Source organism: Apteryx mantelli, chromosome Z (assembly GCF_036417845.1).
Source record: "Apteryx mantelli isolate bAptMan1 chromosome Z, bAptMan1.hap1, whole genome shotgun sequence".
Classification (NCBI taxonomy): domain Eukaryota; kingdom Metazoa; phylum Chordata; class Aves; order Apterygiformes; family Apterygidae; genus Apteryx; species Apteryx mantelli.
In genome coordinates this window covers 76167304-76186003 of record NC_090020.1, presented here as the reverse complement: position 1 = coordinate 76186003, position 18700 = coordinate 76167304, and the positions used below count along the sequence as shown (strand labels likewise).

The 18700-nt window shown below is 41.7% G+C and overlaps 1 protein-coding gene across 1 annotated transcript in view; it reads left to right on the top strand.

Annotated features, from left to right (window-relative positions):
• The window catches only part of UNC13B (unc-13 homolog B), a 106857-nt gene that overhangs the window by 40929 nt on the left and 47228 nt on the right, over positions 1 to 18700 (top strand). The window contains exons 10-17 of the mRNA XM_067316455.1: positions 81 to 196; positions 2593 to 2756; positions 5277 to 5427; positions 6420 to 6488; positions 9283 to 9372; positions 10860 to 10994; positions 11826 to 11959; positions 12894 to 12979. Of these exons, the coding sequence (XP_067172556.1) occupies positions 81 to 196; positions 2593 to 2756; positions 5277 to 5427; positions 6420 to 6488; positions 9283 to 9372; positions 10860 to 10994; positions 11826 to 11959; positions 12894 to 12979 (945 nt within the window). The remainder of the gene's footprint in view (positions 1 to 80; positions 197 to 2592; positions 2757 to 5276; positions 5428 to 6419; positions 6489 to 9282; positions 9373 to 10859; positions 10995 to 11825; positions 11960 to 12893; positions 12980 to 18700) is intronic.

Genomic DNA, 18700 nt, shown 5'->3' with positions numbered 1-18700 from the left:
CTTTTCCCATGTTGACACCCCCAGATAGCTGCGTTCGTATGTGAAAAATGCACATAATTGCTGATGCATTTTCCTTCTAGAGAAGAGAACAGATAAGTCTGCGGTGTCTGGGGCTATCCGCCTGCATATCAGCGTGGAGATCAAAGGGGAGGAGAAGGTGGCTCCATATCATATTCAGTACACTTGCCTTCACGAGGTAAGGAGCTGTTCTGCTCAGTCGTTACCGTGTTCCTCCTTTCTGTTGAAGAAGCAATTTTCTGACATTTATTTCTTTGAAATGTTCCTCCTTGCCCTAGATAAGCTATTCTTTTCCAGGCTCCACAGGCCTGGAAACATGCTGAATCATCAGACCTGTGTTTGTCAGGAAGGCAGAGGAGGCTCTAGGCTGTCTGCCCCGTGGTGAGCGCTGCCCGGCTCAGCCAGTGTTGTAGCACTCCGTCGTGCTGTCACAGCTGCGCTGCTGTCGTGCTGAGAGCAGGCGTTAGTCCAGCTCAGAGCCCCCCACAAGTGTAACGTGGAAACTTCTGTATTTCCTCAAGCCGTGTTTTCAGCATGTACAATACCTACGTTTTTCTTCAGGGCAGGGCTATTCAAATGGCAGATTCCAGGCCAGATCTGCTTCACAAATAAACTTTGCTCATACCTTGTAGGGTCCCGGATATGCAGCATTTCCGTGGGATAATAGCAAGTGTTTCTTGCTATTATCCCAGTCTCTGAGCACAGTGAACAAAACACATTGCATATCGCTGATAGTGAGGAGCAGTTTCAGTACATCATTGCAGTTTCCATCTGCACAGTCAGCATGTATTGCATGGTTCAGCAAAGCTGAGCCTAGTGCTTGGACTTGGTTGTGTTGTCCAAGCAGGACAACTGAGGAAACACAGGAAAAACTGAGTGGCATTACTGTAGAGTAACTGCTAAGCTACAGGCCATTGCCAAATGTCCTGCAAATTTGCAGCTGAAAATGGCATCAAGTATTCTGTGAGGCAGGAGAGTTACAGAAAAGCTCTTAGTTTCCTCAGTAAAAACTGTGGTTAAACTCACCTGCCTGAAGAAAGTTAGAAGAGTGACTATCCATGCGAAAAGATGGATTTTCCACCTTAGCTGCTTTATGAGTAAGCTCTGTTCTGGCAAGGGCTTTGACTCTGGTCACTGAGCAATGTAGGTACGGGTGGCCTAGATTCCTGTGTGCTGCTGTGCTGCCATAGAGCTATGAGTGACTACTGGGGAACCGAAAATGAGCTATGGTCACAGGGTGCTGATCTGGCTCAATAAGGTCTAAGCTGGGTGGGCAGTGTTTTAGAAGTTGGAAGAAATTCAGAAAGAAGACTTGTGAGAATGACTAAAAGGGAAAACTCTGGGTCTGAGAGATTCATGATGCCCAGTCTATTTACCAAAGAGAAGGCAGGCGACAGATTCAGTCTCTAAGTGCCTGAATGGGAAGTAGTAATCAGAGTCCTTTTACCTGATGGATAAAAATATCACAAGGTCCAGCAAAGTTTAAGCAAATTCAGATTGAGAGAAGGACAGATGTGTCACAGTGAGGAACATTCAGCTATGGGAACAACTTATTTATTTAGACACTTGGCTAGATGAACCCTGTAGTGTCTTCTGGCCTTATCAGGGAAGAGACAGATATTAGACTTAGATGAACATCAGTTTTGTTTAGTAGGCTGTGCTGTGTCCTTCAGTATATAGTTTTTGTAGTTTTTAATTGAGTGACTGCTTCTGTTTGTTAAGCTGTTTTGTTTTTTGAGGTTTTTTTCCTTCTAAGCATGCATGATCATTTGCTTCCCCCCTTTTTTGCAGAGATGTCTCTTTCTAGGCATCACCTTCTTTCATGGAGTTATTTGTACATCATAAAATGAAAATGGTTTACACCTAGAATAATCTCATCAGGAGAAATAGCAGTGTAAAGCAGAGTCCTATAGCTCCTAATTAGATCGTAAGACTTTTGCATCCCTTAACTACAGGAAGGCAGCTGTCTGAAAGGCTGATGAATCCGTAACTGACATGAATTTGAGGATTACTGAGAAACCCACTGAACTGAACATGAAATTTCTGCACACCAATAATAAATGAAAGCCTTTTCATTGTTCCTAGATAGTGAAAGGTTACGATGAATAATAATGCAAGGGTCTAGTTGTTAAGGGTCCTGCTTCTTAGAAAAAACTCTGTTTGGACTGTTCTGCTGTATAATAATAATTATAAAGCTGGTACAGAACTGTTATATCAGCTAGTTTAAACAGCTTGTCCATGTTAAGTCATTTCTTTCTGAGGACAGAAATGTGTAGGTTTCAGGAAACTAATTAGTCTATTATTTCACTGCATTGAAGCACTCCTCTATACCATTCACAAAGTATGGTGGGTAAAACGGTAGGTATGCATGTGAAAAATCTGGCTGGGAACACTCGAGAAGAAAAACAAGTCAAGCGGAAAAATACATAGTGGGCAGAGAGGAAGGAAAGAGGAAGGGGAAGGAAACTTGCCTTCAGTGTCTACTCTCTCAGGGCAGTTCCAAGCAGGACAACAAAACTCACTTGGAGGCTTCAGCATCTTCGCATATAATTTTGTTTCTGTTTTGTATTTCAGAACCTCTTCCACCATCTCACAGACGTGCAAGGGAATGGGGTGGTGAAGATTCCTGATGCCAAAGGAGATGATGCCTGGAAGGTGTATTTTGATGAGACAGCTCAAGAGATAGTGGACGAATTTGCGATGCGTTACGGCATTGAATCAATATACCAGGCCATGACGTAAGATGCCTTTTGTGTAGTCCATAGTGCAAATGTTCAGTCTAATTAATTGATGTGACTTTTCTGAGTCCGAAGACTAAATTTGGTTGGTAGTGAGGGGATTGGCATTGCCAGCTACTCCTTTGAGGGATTACTGTGAGCAGGAAGAGACTGCCTATCTCTGAATCACTACCTTCCTCAAAGTCTAGAAATTAATGTCTGAAAGTGCTGGAATTAGGCATCCATCAGAGCAGTTTGTGTGAGCATCTTTGCCTTTAAAATGAGTTCTAAGGCGTTACACCAACCTCAGTAGTGTAAATGAGTGTACTTTATTATTGATAATTGATCCACTTTTGTTTTAAGACTCTAAAATGTCTATTTAAACACTATCACATTGAAAAGGTATTGTCCGAGGATCCCAGTAAAGATTTCTGGTGGTGTTAGAAGGGAAGAAGTTTTGTGAAAGTGTTAATCCTACAGGTCTGTTGTGGGAATTGATACAGTCCTGTGAAAACACTGCTTTCCCAGATGCTGTTGAGAACTAGCTGTTTATAGGAAGTTTGAGTAATGGATCCACTGATTTGTACCGTTTGGAGTTAGGCTAATATAATTCTTGATCTTCAAGAGCATTTTCTTGGTCACTGTACTTGAACTTGAGTTTGGGATTAGCCCTTCTTTTAGAGACTAGTAGTACTACACCTAGCTCATTTCTTGTTTCAAGTGTAATATTAAATGCAACAGACTAATGTAAAAAAAAGTCCACATCTGAAGCTGAAAGATTTGTTTTTGAGTCAACCTAATGTCCTTGGACTAGTTATGATCTGCACTTATGTCTCCTTGCAAGCACCCTTCTATCTGTTGATTTAAGCCAAAGTAGAAAGAAATTGCTGAAATTAATGAGATGCCTGCCGTGACTGGATGTTCTTGTCGAGGGCTTATCATGAATAGCTGCAGTTAGTCTGCCTGCACATTGTGGATATTGTTATTTCAGGGATTTTTGTAATAGTAAAAATAGGGTTTGTGTGTGGAAAATAGGTCTTTCAGAGACATTTGTTCAAAGATGGAAAAAAGAACCAGCTGGAAAAGGGAACATCATTGTTCTGTAGACTTGTTGAAAGGGACCTCTGGAGGTCGTCTTTCTTGCTCATAGCAGGGCTAACTTGGAAATTGGATCAGGTTGCTCAGAGTCAGGTTCAGTTTGTTGAAAATCTCCAAGGATGGTGAACCACCACCTCTCTCTCTTGTCCAAGGACAGGAGCTTTCTGGAGAAGAAATTCGGAAAAGTTGGAAAAACCTAGTCGGAATTTCCTGTGCTGCATGTTGCCACTTGTCTTTTTACTCTCAGATACTGTATCTGTCTCCATCTTCTTGCTAACTCTACCCTGTCTATTAATTAATGAAGATGTCAATTAGATCCCCACTACTTAAGCCTTTTCTTCCTCAAGCTAAACAAAAGCACTTGATGTGCCTTTATTGATCAGTCTCAATCTTTATTTACCAAGAGTGCCTAAATGACCTGTTGGTATATGGGTGTCATGTAGCCAGCAAGCTAACATTGAGGCATCAGTATCATATGGTTGTCTGAAATACTGGTTTGTGAATTTGTGTGAAATCCTCTCCCTGGAACTTTTTTGATTATAATTATTTTCAGGATAACTTGCACAAAATCTTATGTCTGTGATCAGCTCCGTGGGGAGAAAGCTACATTTAGAAAATTGCTCCTAAATTTGGTTTGGGAGGTTTGTAAGGATTCCTGCACAGAGAACTACTTAAAAATTGCCCAACTCTCCTGTCTGTTGGAATGAAATTCACTTGCCTTTTCTCATATCAGCCTTCTTAAGCTCTGATTTTTTTTTTTTCCTCGTGTCTAACGGATTTTCTGTGATTGTTTAATCATTTCACAAGCCCAAATGCTTCTGGAATAATTTTGAGATTTCCTGCAGGAGGGTTCCTTGCACTGTAATGAGAGCAACTAAATGAGAAAATGCAGATGAGCCTGCATGCTTCCTGCAGGAGGGAAGGGTTAGCCCTAAGGAATCGAGTATCAGCGTGGCACACAACTACTAGTGTGTGATCTCGCTGTGCTCGAATGCTTTGCAATTGCTGCTGCCTCATGTCACCTCAGAAGTTGTGGCTACCTCAAGGAGCAGTAAAACTTATAGTAATCTCCTTGTGTCAGGCTTGACTCTTGTAATTGGCATTGGGACCCAAGCTTTCACCTAATCACAAGTTATTGACAAGGAATTGTTGAGAAGAGCAGCTATTTTATAGTGTGGAAAGGGCTGTAGTGTAGGAGTTGTTCTTGTTTCTATAGTATCTATTGTTTTGATGGTATCTTTCTAAAAAACTCAAGGTGTTGGAGACTTGCTAGAAGGGAGAAAGCAGAACTTGCATCTGTGCAGGGTGCTGAGTAGAGCCATGTGGCTGTTAAAGGGGTAGGAAACAGTGGGCTGAGAGCTGGTTCTGGAGACTATAGGCAGAAAACGAAGTTGTGCTATACAAGAGAGACCAGAATGACCAGGACTGTCCTCTCTGTTGCAGGCACTTTGCATGTCTCTCCTCCAAATACATGTGCCCAGGTGTGCCAGCTGTGATGAGCACCTTACTTGCCAATATCAACGCTTACTACGCGCACACAACTGCCTCCACGAATGTGTCTGCTTCGGACCGCTTTGCAGCCTCCAATTTTGGGGTATGTTTCTGTGTTTGGTGATGTTACAGCCGGACTTATTTGATTTGCCTATGGCGTTTCTGCCTTTCAATAAAGAACTAGCTCTGTTTAAGGAACGTTAGATCTGTGAGGAGCTTTAAGCTGTAGAGCTCTTCTAGACAAAGCAGAACGTGGTTTATTGTCATCTTCACACAGTTTAGATATTCGTCAGTGTAATGCATTGTCATGTTTACTCTTTGTGTTCAAATTGCACTGGAGCACAGATGGTATGGAAATGAGCAAATTGTATTAAACTCTGCGTGGTGATGCTGTTGATAAAATATAACGTGCAGTCTGATGGTTTCAGAACTTTGTTTTTAAAAACAGCGACTGCTTAAAGGGGAGGGGAAGGAGAAAAAAAAAAAAGAAAAGAAAAGCCTGGCACCTAATAGTTCAACTCTTTGTCATGTAATATGTGGTGGAGTTGAGCACACTGGGAAACTATCTGCAATAGCTCGAATTCCCCTGTCAGACAGAGAATATGTAGATTTGAATGCGGAGATGATCACAATGCAAAACCAGGATCCTGTGGAGAGACCTGACTCCAAGAAGATAGTTGTAGTCATGAAACACCTGTAATACTTGTCATTGAACTAATACATAAGATCTTGGATCTGTGTCATTGCTTTGCAGTAGACCCTTTTATGCCTGTTCTTTTGCTCACCTCTGAACAGTTTCTCTAAAATATAAGCTTAGTGCAAATTGTATCCTAGATATCAGGGTTGTTTCGTTCTACCTCTACTTCAAAATGATAATGGAGTATTCTTCCAACACTTCTAGTGTTTTACAAGCTTCAAAAATAATTACAGTGTAACAGCAAATGTAGGAATCCAAAGAAAATACTGTTTGTACAATACAGTTTCCTCCCACTCTCCTGAGATCTGACGCTAATTCTCTGATATCTTGCTTCTTACTCTGAGCATCAATTGGACAGTGATGATATGTGATGTTTATTGGTGTTTTCTGCTTGACAGAAAGAACGATTTGTGAAACTTCTGGACCAGCTCCATAATTCACTTCGCATTGATCTTTCGATGTACAGGGTAAGTGTCCATAAGCAGAATCTTTTCAGTAATTCTCATGGGCAGAGGGGAAACAGGCAGCTTGGATTTTTCTCATATGTCTGAATTTTGGGGTAATTTCTGTGTCTTATGGAATTGTGACCAGCTTGTTGCTCAGATGCATAATTCTGGTTTCCTTTTGGATAGCACTTAAACCATATTCTTTCTTGCATTATAACTACCTCAAGACTTCTGAAATAATTTAAAAATTGTGAACTATACTTATCTCTGATCCTCTCTCAGAAATGCAGTTGAATTAGATTAATTCTTTTGAATCCTCTTCAGCTACTTCAGGCATAAGCTACAAAGGGAGAACAGACAGATCTGTTTTCACTTAGAAAGACAGGAATCTTTCAGGGGACCCACAGCTGTGTTGTGCATATTTTAGATCTGGCAGACTCTAATCACTGTCCCTGACTCTGGATCTATAAGATGTGCTCTAAGGTTGAGATCCCACTTAGAGGGATAGAGGAAGATGTGTTTCAAACACTGGCATCGGTCTATCAGGCTTCTGAAACCCTCTAGTTTCTTTCTGTGCTATTCCAGAGTCAACATAGTCTTGCCATGTGACTTGGCTTTTTTTGTTTTTAATTCCTTCCTGGAGAGTAGAGTAAGGAAGCAGGAGCATAGAAGTTCCTTACATATTTTTTCTTTTTCTTATTTTTATAGAATACACTAATTACAAGTTTTTGTAAGGAAACAAGAGTCCTGGAAGCATTTTGCTGACACCTCAGCCTTGTGGCCCTGAGATGTAGTCAGCATTTAGGCTCACTGAAGTCTCTGCTCTTGCATATAGAGAGGAATGGTATCACGCTCAAATACCATTTCTCACATCAAATGCAAGTCCTCTCCTTTTGTCATGGCTTCCTTCAGAAACTTTCTCCCTGCCTTCTGGGGCCCCCATGTGAGAGTGGAAAAACCTTTTGATATTTAGCACTAGCTAATAACTCCAGCTATCAACTGAATGGCCCTAGCTTGTTTGGGGTATTGAGTTTCCTTCTTTGACAGGGGAGATGTTGGAATAGTTTTGAGCTGTTTTGTACCTGTGTCAACAGAAATGCAATAAATGGTGACTAATGCTGCTTCATTGAAACTTAAAAAATGGTGGCAAAATATCAGCTTCGAATTAAAAAAAAAAATCATATTCTGGGTGGTTCATCTATCTGAAACACAATAAAACATATGGAGAAGGGAAACATGAGTGGACTAAGAGAAGGAATGCATTAGGAAGACAAACAGAAAGGGACAGAAAGGGCAAGGCACAAAACAAAGATAAAAGGGATGTTGTATAATGAGCTATTCTAAAAGTGCATTACTAGTAAGGCAAGGTCCAAAGAGAGCACTGATCCACTGTATAGCAGAGGAAGAGTTACCAACACGTGGCAACAAGAAGCTGTAGTGTTGGTCCCTTTCTGTTTGTCTGGTCTTCAATAAAAACTGCATTCAGGTGTGGACAAACAAGTAAGACCTTAGGTAAGGACTGGGAAAGATTAGTGTACTTTAAATAATTTAGAGGTTATAAAATTGGTAGTATACTTAAAGAATGGGCTGAAGCCATCTGAGACCTGCTAGTGATTATTTTAAGACACCTGAAGGGCAGGTTAAGTTCTGGAAGACCAAAAAAGGGATTACAGTTTCCAGCTTTAAAAAGAGGAGATGGCAATTTACAATTCAAATTACTCCAATTAAAATCCCCCTCACCCCAGTATTGAAACAGCAAGCTATTCATAAGCACTTATAAGAAAACAATGAGTAACCAACAATGCGGATTTGTCAAAAAGAAAGTGTCAATAGTTTTTGAATGGGCAAATATGAAGACACTATGCAAGTGCAGTTGCGTTTGTTATTTTACTTGTAGCAAAAGCAGCGTGTCAGCTGGCATGTAAGAACATGCTAAGGAGCCTTAACACTGTGAAAGGACACAGGAGGCAAAGAGTGGGAACGCAGGGAAGGGAATGGTGCCCGAGGTCAGAAAGGCGGCAGTCTGTTGCAAGAAATAGCTTGCTGCTTTGGGGGTGTGTTTCTATGTATTCGGCATATATATAACAGTGTGTGTGTGTGTATATATGCATGCATATATATATATTATATATATATATATATAAAAAATACTTGTGTGTGTGCAGTTCTGGAAAGGACAATGGCACTTTTAATTTCAGTGGAACTCAGAGAGTGGAAGGAGAAACAACCATTACAGACAGCAGGGTGATAATGTAAAATAAAAGTGTGTTAGAGCAAAGGAGGCACTGAAGGACAAAGGCTTATGTTGGCAGATTGGGTCTTACAAGGGACCAAGTGGTTAAGATAACTTCTTGTGGTGAACAGTGCTCATTTTTCCTTCTCAATCCACTTTGTTCTTCTGGAGAGACTGCAAATATACTACATCTTTTGGTATCTCAGAAGAGAAGCCAAAAGCCAAGCAGGGAGTGCAAGAAGGAAAGGACCAGCCCAGTGGTTAGGCAGGAGGCCAGGGTTGAAGGTGGCGAGGCTGTTGCTCACAGCCTGCTCATCCTGGGGCCAAGGAAAGGCCTCCTCTCCCTGAGGGTTGTTAGTCTCCTGGCATCCACAAACTTTGCATCCATATGAGAAGCTATTAAATTAAGCAAACAGATGAGCTCCTGCAATAAAAGGCCTTATTTATTGAGCATTGTTTTGACTGGTACAAGCTTCTTGAACAGGAAATGTTTCCAAGATGCTTTCCCTATTTAGAACATGCTTGAAGCTTTGCAGGGATCTGACTGTGCTTTCCAACAGGATTTCCCTTTTATGTCAACAGAACAACTTCCCAGCCAGCAGCCGTGAACGGCTGCAGGACCTGAAGTCTACAGTGGATTTGCTGACCAGCATCACCTTCTTCAGGATGAAGGTAGTGCTACGGGTGGGGATGGGAACGAGACCTCTATAGCTTTGCAGCAGGAGCTGGTTTTCCATTTTTAAACTATTATTTCACGCCTCTGTTCTCCACAGAAAGACAGTGGAGGTCTTACGCTGACCCTGTAATAAACATCCACATTTTATTTCTATGTCACTGTATGATGGTTGACAAAGATTAATGCTGTTTTTTCCACAGGGTTCTTAAGTCATAAATATGGCACAAATAACTTTCTTCAAAAAGAAAAAGGCATATTGTCTGTCTTTAGAATGATAAGTTATTTTGTTAATAACATCAGGAAGTTTTTCATATAAAATTATGTCTATATCATTTAATTGTCACAACCATCTCTTCACCATCTTTTATCTAGTAAATATTTTTAAATTTATTTCTTGGAGGGTAAGATACTGAATGAGATAGTATCCATCAATAAGGACCCAAGAGAGTTTTTGTGTATGTTACTGTGCCTGTCTTGTAGTTAAGTTTATTGTTCTGGCAGTGTGTAATGAGATTATTTTTAACTCTTGATTTCTGTTTCTAAACTTTTTTTTTTTTTTTTTTTTAACTGCTGCAGTAGGTTAGCACACATGTTACTTAGCACTTAGCAGCTTTCATCTTTTCAAAAACAAAGCAAGTTTTCATTTGAGCTATTTCAGGAAGTGCTTAGGAGTCTAATCTTAAGCCCTTTGGTGAATAGTATTTTAGAACTTTATTTTGAAAGTCTTGATTCATACAACATGTATGTATTGAAAGTTTGGTTTATAGAAATCCTCTGAAAAGTTTAGAGGAAGTGACAACAGCAAAATTTTCTCAGGATATAGTTGTATTCTCAGGATGATGCCTGCCTATCTGTTGTAGTTTTAAAGTAGACCTGTAATTTTTTTCTAAAGTAATGTAACAATGAAATAAAAGAACTGATGTTGCAAGAGGAGAATGGAGTATCAGTTGGCAGGTCACTAAGGATTCTGGTGTGCTTTAAAATTCAGTTGAGCTGGTGAAGGAGAATGCCCTTGAAGAAACGTATTGTATTTAAAGGCATGCGAGTGTTTGGTCTTCAGTAAGACTTTCCAGATCAGATGTCATGTGCTCTGATAGTCTGTCTCATGTTCTTCCAATGGTTGAAAAGAAGGTTTGCTGGCATTATAGCAAAATCCTTTAAGTTTAGCAGAAATTGTGTGTGCCTGGCTCAGACTTTCCAAACCAAACCACACGATTTATGTATTCTGAAGAACTTTCCTTGGCACTTCAGAATCTCTCTTATGCTCCAGATGATCCTGCTAGTGCATGAGTGTTGTCACTCCTGTTTTATAGCTGGGGAGGCAAGCCACAGAGACAGACTCGTACATGGCTTCAGGTCACTGACAGTGCAAGCTCTGGAAAGCAGAGCCGCTGAGTCCCGGGTAGTTCTCAAACTGGTGGCTTGTTCTTTTTCTGATTTATGAACGCTGTTTTGTTTGGCTTTTTTTGTTGTCTCCTTGCAGGTTCAAGAGCTGCAGAGCCCACCCCGAGCCAGCCAAGTAGTGAAGGACTGTGTAAAAGCTTGCCTCAACTCCACCTACGAGTACATTTTCAACAATTGTCATGAGCTGTACAGTCGCGAGTACCAGACAGATCCTGTGAGTAACTGATAAGCAGGCAGAAATCCAAGCTTCTGATTTGCTTAAGATGATAATGAGGATACTAATTAATACAAAAAGCCAGGAAAAAATTATGTGGTGTGTAATCTTCTGAATGTACAAAACTTGTAATCAATTAATGAGCACTGATTAGTAAGTGGAGGATGATAATTGTTTTACACTAACTAATTGCTCTGCCATTCATTTTACCAGCCTCAGCTATTTTATTTCACGAGCAGATATTTCTGAAGGGAAGGTTTGATGCAAGATTCAGTCAGCGAAAGCTAATTAGCATGTAGACTTATCAAGGAAACTGTATTTAGTTTAGATAAACTTCAAGGAGTGAAGTTTTACCTTGTTTTCTGGTACCCAGGGTTCTGCACTGGGCTTAGGATGTACCTCTAGCCCCAAATTTTTCTCAAATCCCTGAGAGCTCTACTGCCCACTCTTCATTAACGCGTACAGAATGCGTCAGTGTGGATATATTAGTCAACACAAGTGACTAAAATGCAAGTAGTTGCAATTAGCTTAGAGAAAAAGATGTCTTGGCAAGTTTGCCCTAGCCTGAGCTGCTCTTGGCATGGTACATGGCAAAAGGAGGGTTGTCTCTGGCTTTGAGGCCACCAGTTACGGACGTGGTTTGGCATGTTACTGTGTTTTCTGTTAGATCAAGCAAGTTGCCAGGAGACATTAATAATTTTAAACTCTTTGGAAGAAAATGCCCAAATATACTTTGTGTTTGGAGTTTGTAAGGAACAAGGTGATCTACGTTTCTCAACTTTTTCTTTCCCCTTTAAACTTACACTGTGTTTCCAATGGCTTCTTTCCCAGAACAAAAATCAGGATCTTCCTCCTGAGGAACAGGGTCCCAGCATCAGGAACCTGGATTTCTGGCCCAAACTCATCACTTTGATAGTTTCTATCATAGAAGAAGACAAAAATTCTTATACCCCAGTCCTGAATCAGTAAGAAACTTCCATGTTCTTTATGACTAATGCTAGTAGCAGTCTCTCTGTGTGCTCTGCTTTATTTGTTAAACTGCTTTCTATCTTTTCTGTCAGTTGTGTATTTATAGAAGTACTTATCTTGTCTGTCTGTCTTTCTGTCTTATTTGTCTCTGTCTATATAACTAACTTTTTGATTGGGATGGAAGAGTTTCAAAAGGTTCATTTACGATGGCGTTCGAACACAAACACCCTGATTATTACAATCCTGAACTCAGGGAGGCAACTGAAAATGGGGTGAGAGTTGTTGGTTTTTTGTTTTTGGGGTTTGGGTTTTTTTTTTTGTTGACCAATTCTGGGATGTATATTAACGCACACAGTGATGCCACGGTAACAGTGCCTTACACTGTGATTTAGGAACATGGTATTTTGTGCTGCGCTGGGAGATTGCATTGGGTGGGGTTGGCATAGCATTGCAAAGGAACCTGAAACTGGTCTGTATAACCAGCGAATGCTCCTCCAACAATCCCACAGGGCAAGAGAGAGAGAGAGATATGTGACATTATATAATACATGAAGAGGTGGATTTTGCCCTAGAGGTTGTGGATTTAACACTCGGAACACCTGATTGGTGTTCGCCTGCCACCAATGCCTCGTAATCCTAGAAAAAACCTGGAATATGGACAAGAAAGGGAAACGGGTGCAAGTGCATTGAGGTCACATTGCTGGAGTTATTGTATACCTCTGTTTTAGGAGAGGCATCCAGTGGCTGGCTTTTTGAGCTAAAACCAGTCTCAACCAGTCCATGATCTCCAAAATCCGCCTGGTTATCTCTCTAGGGTGAAAGAAATGGCTGTAATGTTGAGCCTTTCAGCTTAAAGTTTAGCTCAGAGCTGAATAAAGAAGATCCCATTGCTCTGAAATGTGCCAAAGCCTTTCCCAAATGTCCCCTCAGGTTTCCTCAGGAGCTTGCTGTTGGGAAGATCAGTGCAGAGGTCATGTGGAGTCTTTTTGCCCAGGATATGAAATATGCCATGGAAGGTAAGAGAATTTCTCACTGCTGCTAGCTGACCTGTTGTTACTAATCTCCTATTCTCCATCCATATGGTGCAAACGAGGCTTAAGCAAATTAGTTGTACTGCTGTTTGGAGCAGGGTTTTCTAGTGTTTTTTTTGTGGACAGCTGCTTTGTGGGTGAGAATTCAGACTGAGCGCTGCATGACAGACTCCAGGGGGTCTAGACCTGTGTGTTAGGCTGTGTTGCAAGCTGTTTATAGTCATCCCAGCTGGTTTAAAATAAGGAATTCACCTTGGCCTCGGGACATGATGCCCTAGAACAGCAGCAGCTTCTTCCTGCAATGTACTGAGATAGGAAGGGCTGGAGAAGTAGGTGGGCTCTGGGTTGTACCATGGCTGCAGTTCTCTGTATGATATGCTGTAGGCTTTGTCTAAGTGATGAGCAGAAATGTGCTGCTAAAACAAATCCTGCTGCAGACATCCTCATCTTGAATAAATCTTTGCATAATCCCAGCAGACTCCTAATAAAGGAGGAATTTACAGTTTCTGAAAATATAAGTTAGACATGCAGAGCCACCAAACTCCCTGAAAGAAATTTTGCCATTTGCAGTACTCTTCTTACAGTTTATTACAGGGTCTGAATATGGTTTTTGTATTTGTTTGCAGAGGGCAGACAGCTTCTTACGAGGTTCAGAGAGCATCCAACTCCCACTGTCTCTGCAGCTGTAGTGGGAGCTGTTTTCTCAGTATTTTGCAGGGTCAGGCCTTTACAATCATCTGTAAGGCAACAGTCTAATAAAACAGAAGTGCCTGTGCTGCCTGTGTTATTCAGTGTGCTAGCCGTAGTTCATATTCCAAAAACAAATAAGTTACTAATTTTGGTCACTCACAAGATTACCCTCAGTCCATTTGCCTCCAATTTGATCTAAGTTCGCTTGTAGGACCGACAGCCCATTAAGCTCTTATTTCAGACTGTTAGAAGAAAGGTGCTGCCAGCTAAGTTTCTTGCGTGTTGTTCTGCAGGAACAGTCTTGGGGGCTTGCTCTGTAAGTGAAGAGGATAGACCCCATCTATTTCTCAGTCTCTGTCAACATAACAGGGCTGGAGACTGTGCTGTGGACACCCTTTGCCAGCTCTAGGCTTGACTTGAGCAGGCTGCAGGTCTCGATGAAGTATTATCGCTTCTGTTTTAGGAACCTTTTAAATACATTTGTACCCCACAGCATCTTTATCTTGCGAGGTTGCATTGATCTAAGAACAGACATTATGAACATGGGACTAATGAAGTGTCTCTCTTGTAGTAACTGGCACTACTGGCTCCTGTATTAGAGATAAGGCAGCTGTGATTACTTCACGTTCACTTTCCCTAGAAACTGCTCCTGCAAACCCTTTTGGCTCCCCTCTCCATTTGTCCTTATTTACCCCTGTGCATCCACCCTCAGGAAATCATAATGCATTTTGCTCTTCTGCATGTTGAAAGTGCCATATCTTCCTCCTTTCCCACCAGCCTTGAGAATTGTATCTCTATGGATCTAGTTGCTGACTCCTTTTCTGAGATTCCCATTCCCCGTTGCATCTAAAACATAGCTGCCAAAAGTTGTACCGATTCTGTCTGTATCTGACTGAATCTGATTGATTTTTTTTTTTCCCTCTTTTTAAATGTCTCCATTAGATTGTCAGTGCCCAAGCTCACTCTGCCTCCCAGGTTTTCTCCATTCACATCTCATACCTTTTCCCCTTTGTCCATGTCAGTGACTGTCTTCTGTGGTGCAGCTGGGCTTGTTTTAGCTTTTCCTGGCATCCTTCTGTTCACTTGTGAGCTCCTTAAGACAAGAGTTGGCATGATGTTTCCACCCATGAGTTCATCAATGCATAGCAAACACTTGCTAAAAGAGCATATATCATAAGAGTTTCCCTCTTCAGAGTATTTCTTGCTGAGAAGGGTTGACGCAAAGTCAGTTGATGGACAGGGAAGGGTTTGCATTTTGAACTAAAGATGAAAAACTGCATGGTGTATGTATTTGTACTCTATCTGTGCAAGTCCTGTGGGAGGGCTGAGCCAGTGGTAGAGTGTATGTTGGTGTGTGTCTCTTCCAACTATATATTCGAGAGATCCTCAAGGTGTAGAGTTCTATTTGAGGCAAGTGTGATTCCCCACTTCTTTGCTTTCCAAAAACTTCAACGATAACTTTCAGAACAAGCTTACAGTAATTCAGTTAAAGGCCTTACTATCCATGTTTTAAATACAGGTGCTTCGATTAGCTCACTGCATTTTTTTTTAAATGGGACGTGGGGGACGGGGGGAATGGTATGAAGGGTAAAGATCAGATTTGCTGTCCTCGGCTGTATAATTTCTCAGTTTAACTCACTAATTTCTCTACCAGTTTAACTGTACTAAAAGTTTCACATTCCTGTCTTTGGGTTGCATAGTAGTCCATGGGTACACTTCTGGTGTGCTCTGAGGTCTGTTTGTGTCGGAAGCTCTCTGCTACAAAAGCTGGTCTGTTTTGTGGAGATGTGTGCATATGAATGCAGAGTATAATACCTGCTTCTAACTTTCTTCATGGTGTTTTCCCTTATGTTTTGTTCTTAAGTTCTGGATAACATGAGCTCATTCACTTCACCAAGTGGTAAGTTCAGGCTCTTTAGTAGAGTTTATAGTCGTGAGTAGGCAAAGATTTTGATCTGTTACCAGTAGTTATAGTACCTTGGATGTGGTTAATATTAGCTTTAGTGTCCTGTGGTTTTATGCCACTGATGAACAGATCTGCAAAGACGACTTGGAAGATTGTACTGCTGCTGCAGAAATGGTGGGTATGTGCTGTTTGGGAGATTCTTCTTCTCACTAGTCATTCCTGTTGTTGTTTGATGGTACCCAGTATGCTCAGCAATTCTGGGGAAGAGTCCTCGTGTTGGGTCCCAGGCACTAAGCTGTAGGCAACATTCAATGGAGAATAACTGCTGAGGTTTGAGCTCTAGTTAGTGTGTGGGTCTGTTCCTTCCCTGCTGTCTGTGTGACGCCTGAAGATCTGTGGCTTGTTCACTCTGCAGTGGCAGTAAGTTTTCTTTTAACTTAAATGCTGAGCAATAGCTTTGGTGTAGAAAGAGTGGGGGCCTGGTTGCATGAAACTGCCCTCTCCCTCATTCCAGCTTGGTGCTTCCCCATTGCTCTCCAATATACAGTGTGAAGAGAACTGCAAGATTCAGGGAGAAGACAGCTTCTCTGAGCTGGAGAGCAGCTCCTGGCTGCATGAGTCCTCTTCTTTCTGTGCAGGTGGCAGCTAACAGCATCTTTCCCAGCTGGAACTTAACCCCCATATGCACTGAGCAGTCTGTGTAGAGCAGTGTAAAAATGCTAATGTATAGGAGCAGTGCACTGCACTACTCAGTGCTGTTAGTGGGCAGGATGTTTTAGGAGGAGGAAGCAGAGACCTCAGTGAGATGCAGACCCTAGGCTGAGTTAAGCTTTTTTTTTTTTTTTTTTTTTTTTTTCCCCTGGGAGTCTCTAAATCTGTTGCCTTGTGAAAAGGACAGCCACTTTCAGAGAATAAAGTATGGAAGATATCTAGAATACAATGCTTGGGGACTCCAGAACTGGAAGTCTTGCTAGTTCAGGGGTGCTGCAGCATGTGTCCTTTGGGCACCTTTAGAAGAGTAAGATTGCTAATGTTTGAAATGTTCAGATCATAAAAATGAAACGCCTCTTCCCAATTTCAAATGTGTTTTGGAACTGGTAGCAGTAGTGACGGCAGCAGCATGCTGGAGGTGGCTGCTGGAAGCGAGTACACTGGAGGCCCATCTTTTGCCCTTGTCTGCCTCCCCTAAGGAGACTCAGGTGCTGAGACATGGCAGCAGCTCCAGGATCTACCAGACCTGTCTTCTTTTTCCTCTCCCCAGAAGCAGTGACAGCTCAGGGCACTGTGAACGGAAAACCTGGCACTTCCCTCCTCACTGGCAAAGGCAGTACAGGAGGAGGCATTCAGAAGCGCCTCCTGTTCCCCATCAGCCCGAGGGTAAAACAGATCAGATAGAAATGTTGCGTGGCCCAGATTTGTCTCGCCGGATCATCCTGCTCTGTAGGGAAGAGCACAATTTTTTCAGGTCACACAGTTAGCTTCACCTCTGTGGCACTGACTAGTGCTCAGCAGCTGGATAGCCTCCTCATGAACCCACTTTGGGCTGACAGATGAAAGTAAACTGGAGTTACTAGTTTTCTTGCTATCTCCCGTGAAACCTCCGTAAACCAGAAAACACATGCTCCCCAAGCAAAGAGAGATTCTGCTCTTACTTTATTAGGAAGACATTAAAAGACAGTAATAGAAAATCAATGTCCTCCTTGACAATGCCATTTCATCTTGTTTTGGACACATCAGCATTAGGAAAGTTGTAAATGGGAGGCATCTCTGGTAGGAACAGACTGAGTAGACTTGGCAGGAAGGGCTGAAGTAAATCATTCTGCCATGATCTAACTTCTAATATGGGAGATCAAGTGCACATGTGGATGCCAACTTTCTAAAGTGTTAACACCTCAGCAGCCTAGGTAGCTATTAGCATTTTTTTGCAGAAATTCAGCATTTGCTTGAAATTAATCCAAGAAAAATAGGTTGACTATCAAAAGAAAAATCCACCCAGTGCGATCTGTTGGTTTGTGGAGTAAGGACATGGTGGAAGACCTATTCTCTGCCTCAAAAATAAAACTGGACATAACATTGAAAAGCATGCTGCTAGGAAGCAGTTCCCTGTTAATTCCTTAATAATATTGCCTCAGTGACCCTAAAACTCTCCTCCAGAGAAGACTGTTTGCAGATGAAATCTTCAGATGAAATGTGAGAATGTTACAGAACTTGGTGGTTTTTTGAGGATAAAACACAGCAGTTGCTGGAAAATATCTGTGTACTTTTCTGCTGTTGCTGCCGCTAAGCTCTATAAAAGCCAGCAGGTTATAAAGCAGAACCCAAATCTGCTAAGATAGATGGCTCTTAGGCTCTTCAACTTTTTCTGAAATGTGTAACAGTGCGAGTGTCTGAAACACAGGTTGCTTTGTGTGAAAGGTGTAAGTGCAATTTTATGAAATATACCTCTGGCTAGTAGCTGATGTGCTTCCATGTCACCTTCAAGTGCTCTGAAACCTTTCTCTTTACAAAGAGTGTGGGTGATCAGAACCCTACAGGGGCCATTGAAGGGGGGAAGGCAGATGGTACAAGCTGGTGGTGATGAGGGGTTTCTGGCTTTGTTGGTTTTCTGTGTGCTCCAGCGTGTTTGGTTGTTGTAGTTCACTTTTGTCTTTTCTCTGTCACAAGCCCCACCTTTCTTTCGTATACGCAAAGGTCTCTTTTATGGTGGTAAGACCTCTCTTTCTTTTAATTTCCCTTTGTTTTGTCTCCTTAGTGTCAAGCCTCTCCTTTACTGCATAGATGGTTAGATAGCAATCCCTGGGTTTATGCTTCTGTGGCTGCTTTGCATCTTTCTCTTCTGCAGTTTACTAGTGTTTTAAATGTCCTACCACAGGAAAAATGCGTATCAGGAAAAGGCTTGAATTAATTGCTTCTAGTGCACTGCTTAATTTTGAGGAAATAGGTCTGATTGAGTCCTTTTCACCTTACTTTTTACCTACAACACTTTAACCCCCTTTGTCACCGAAATCGCCTTTTGGTAACACCTTGGCTGCTATTGTATGCACCACGTTTTTCTCAGGATTGCATGTTGGCAGTCAATGTCTTGGCTAGGAGAATTTTGGAAAAGAATT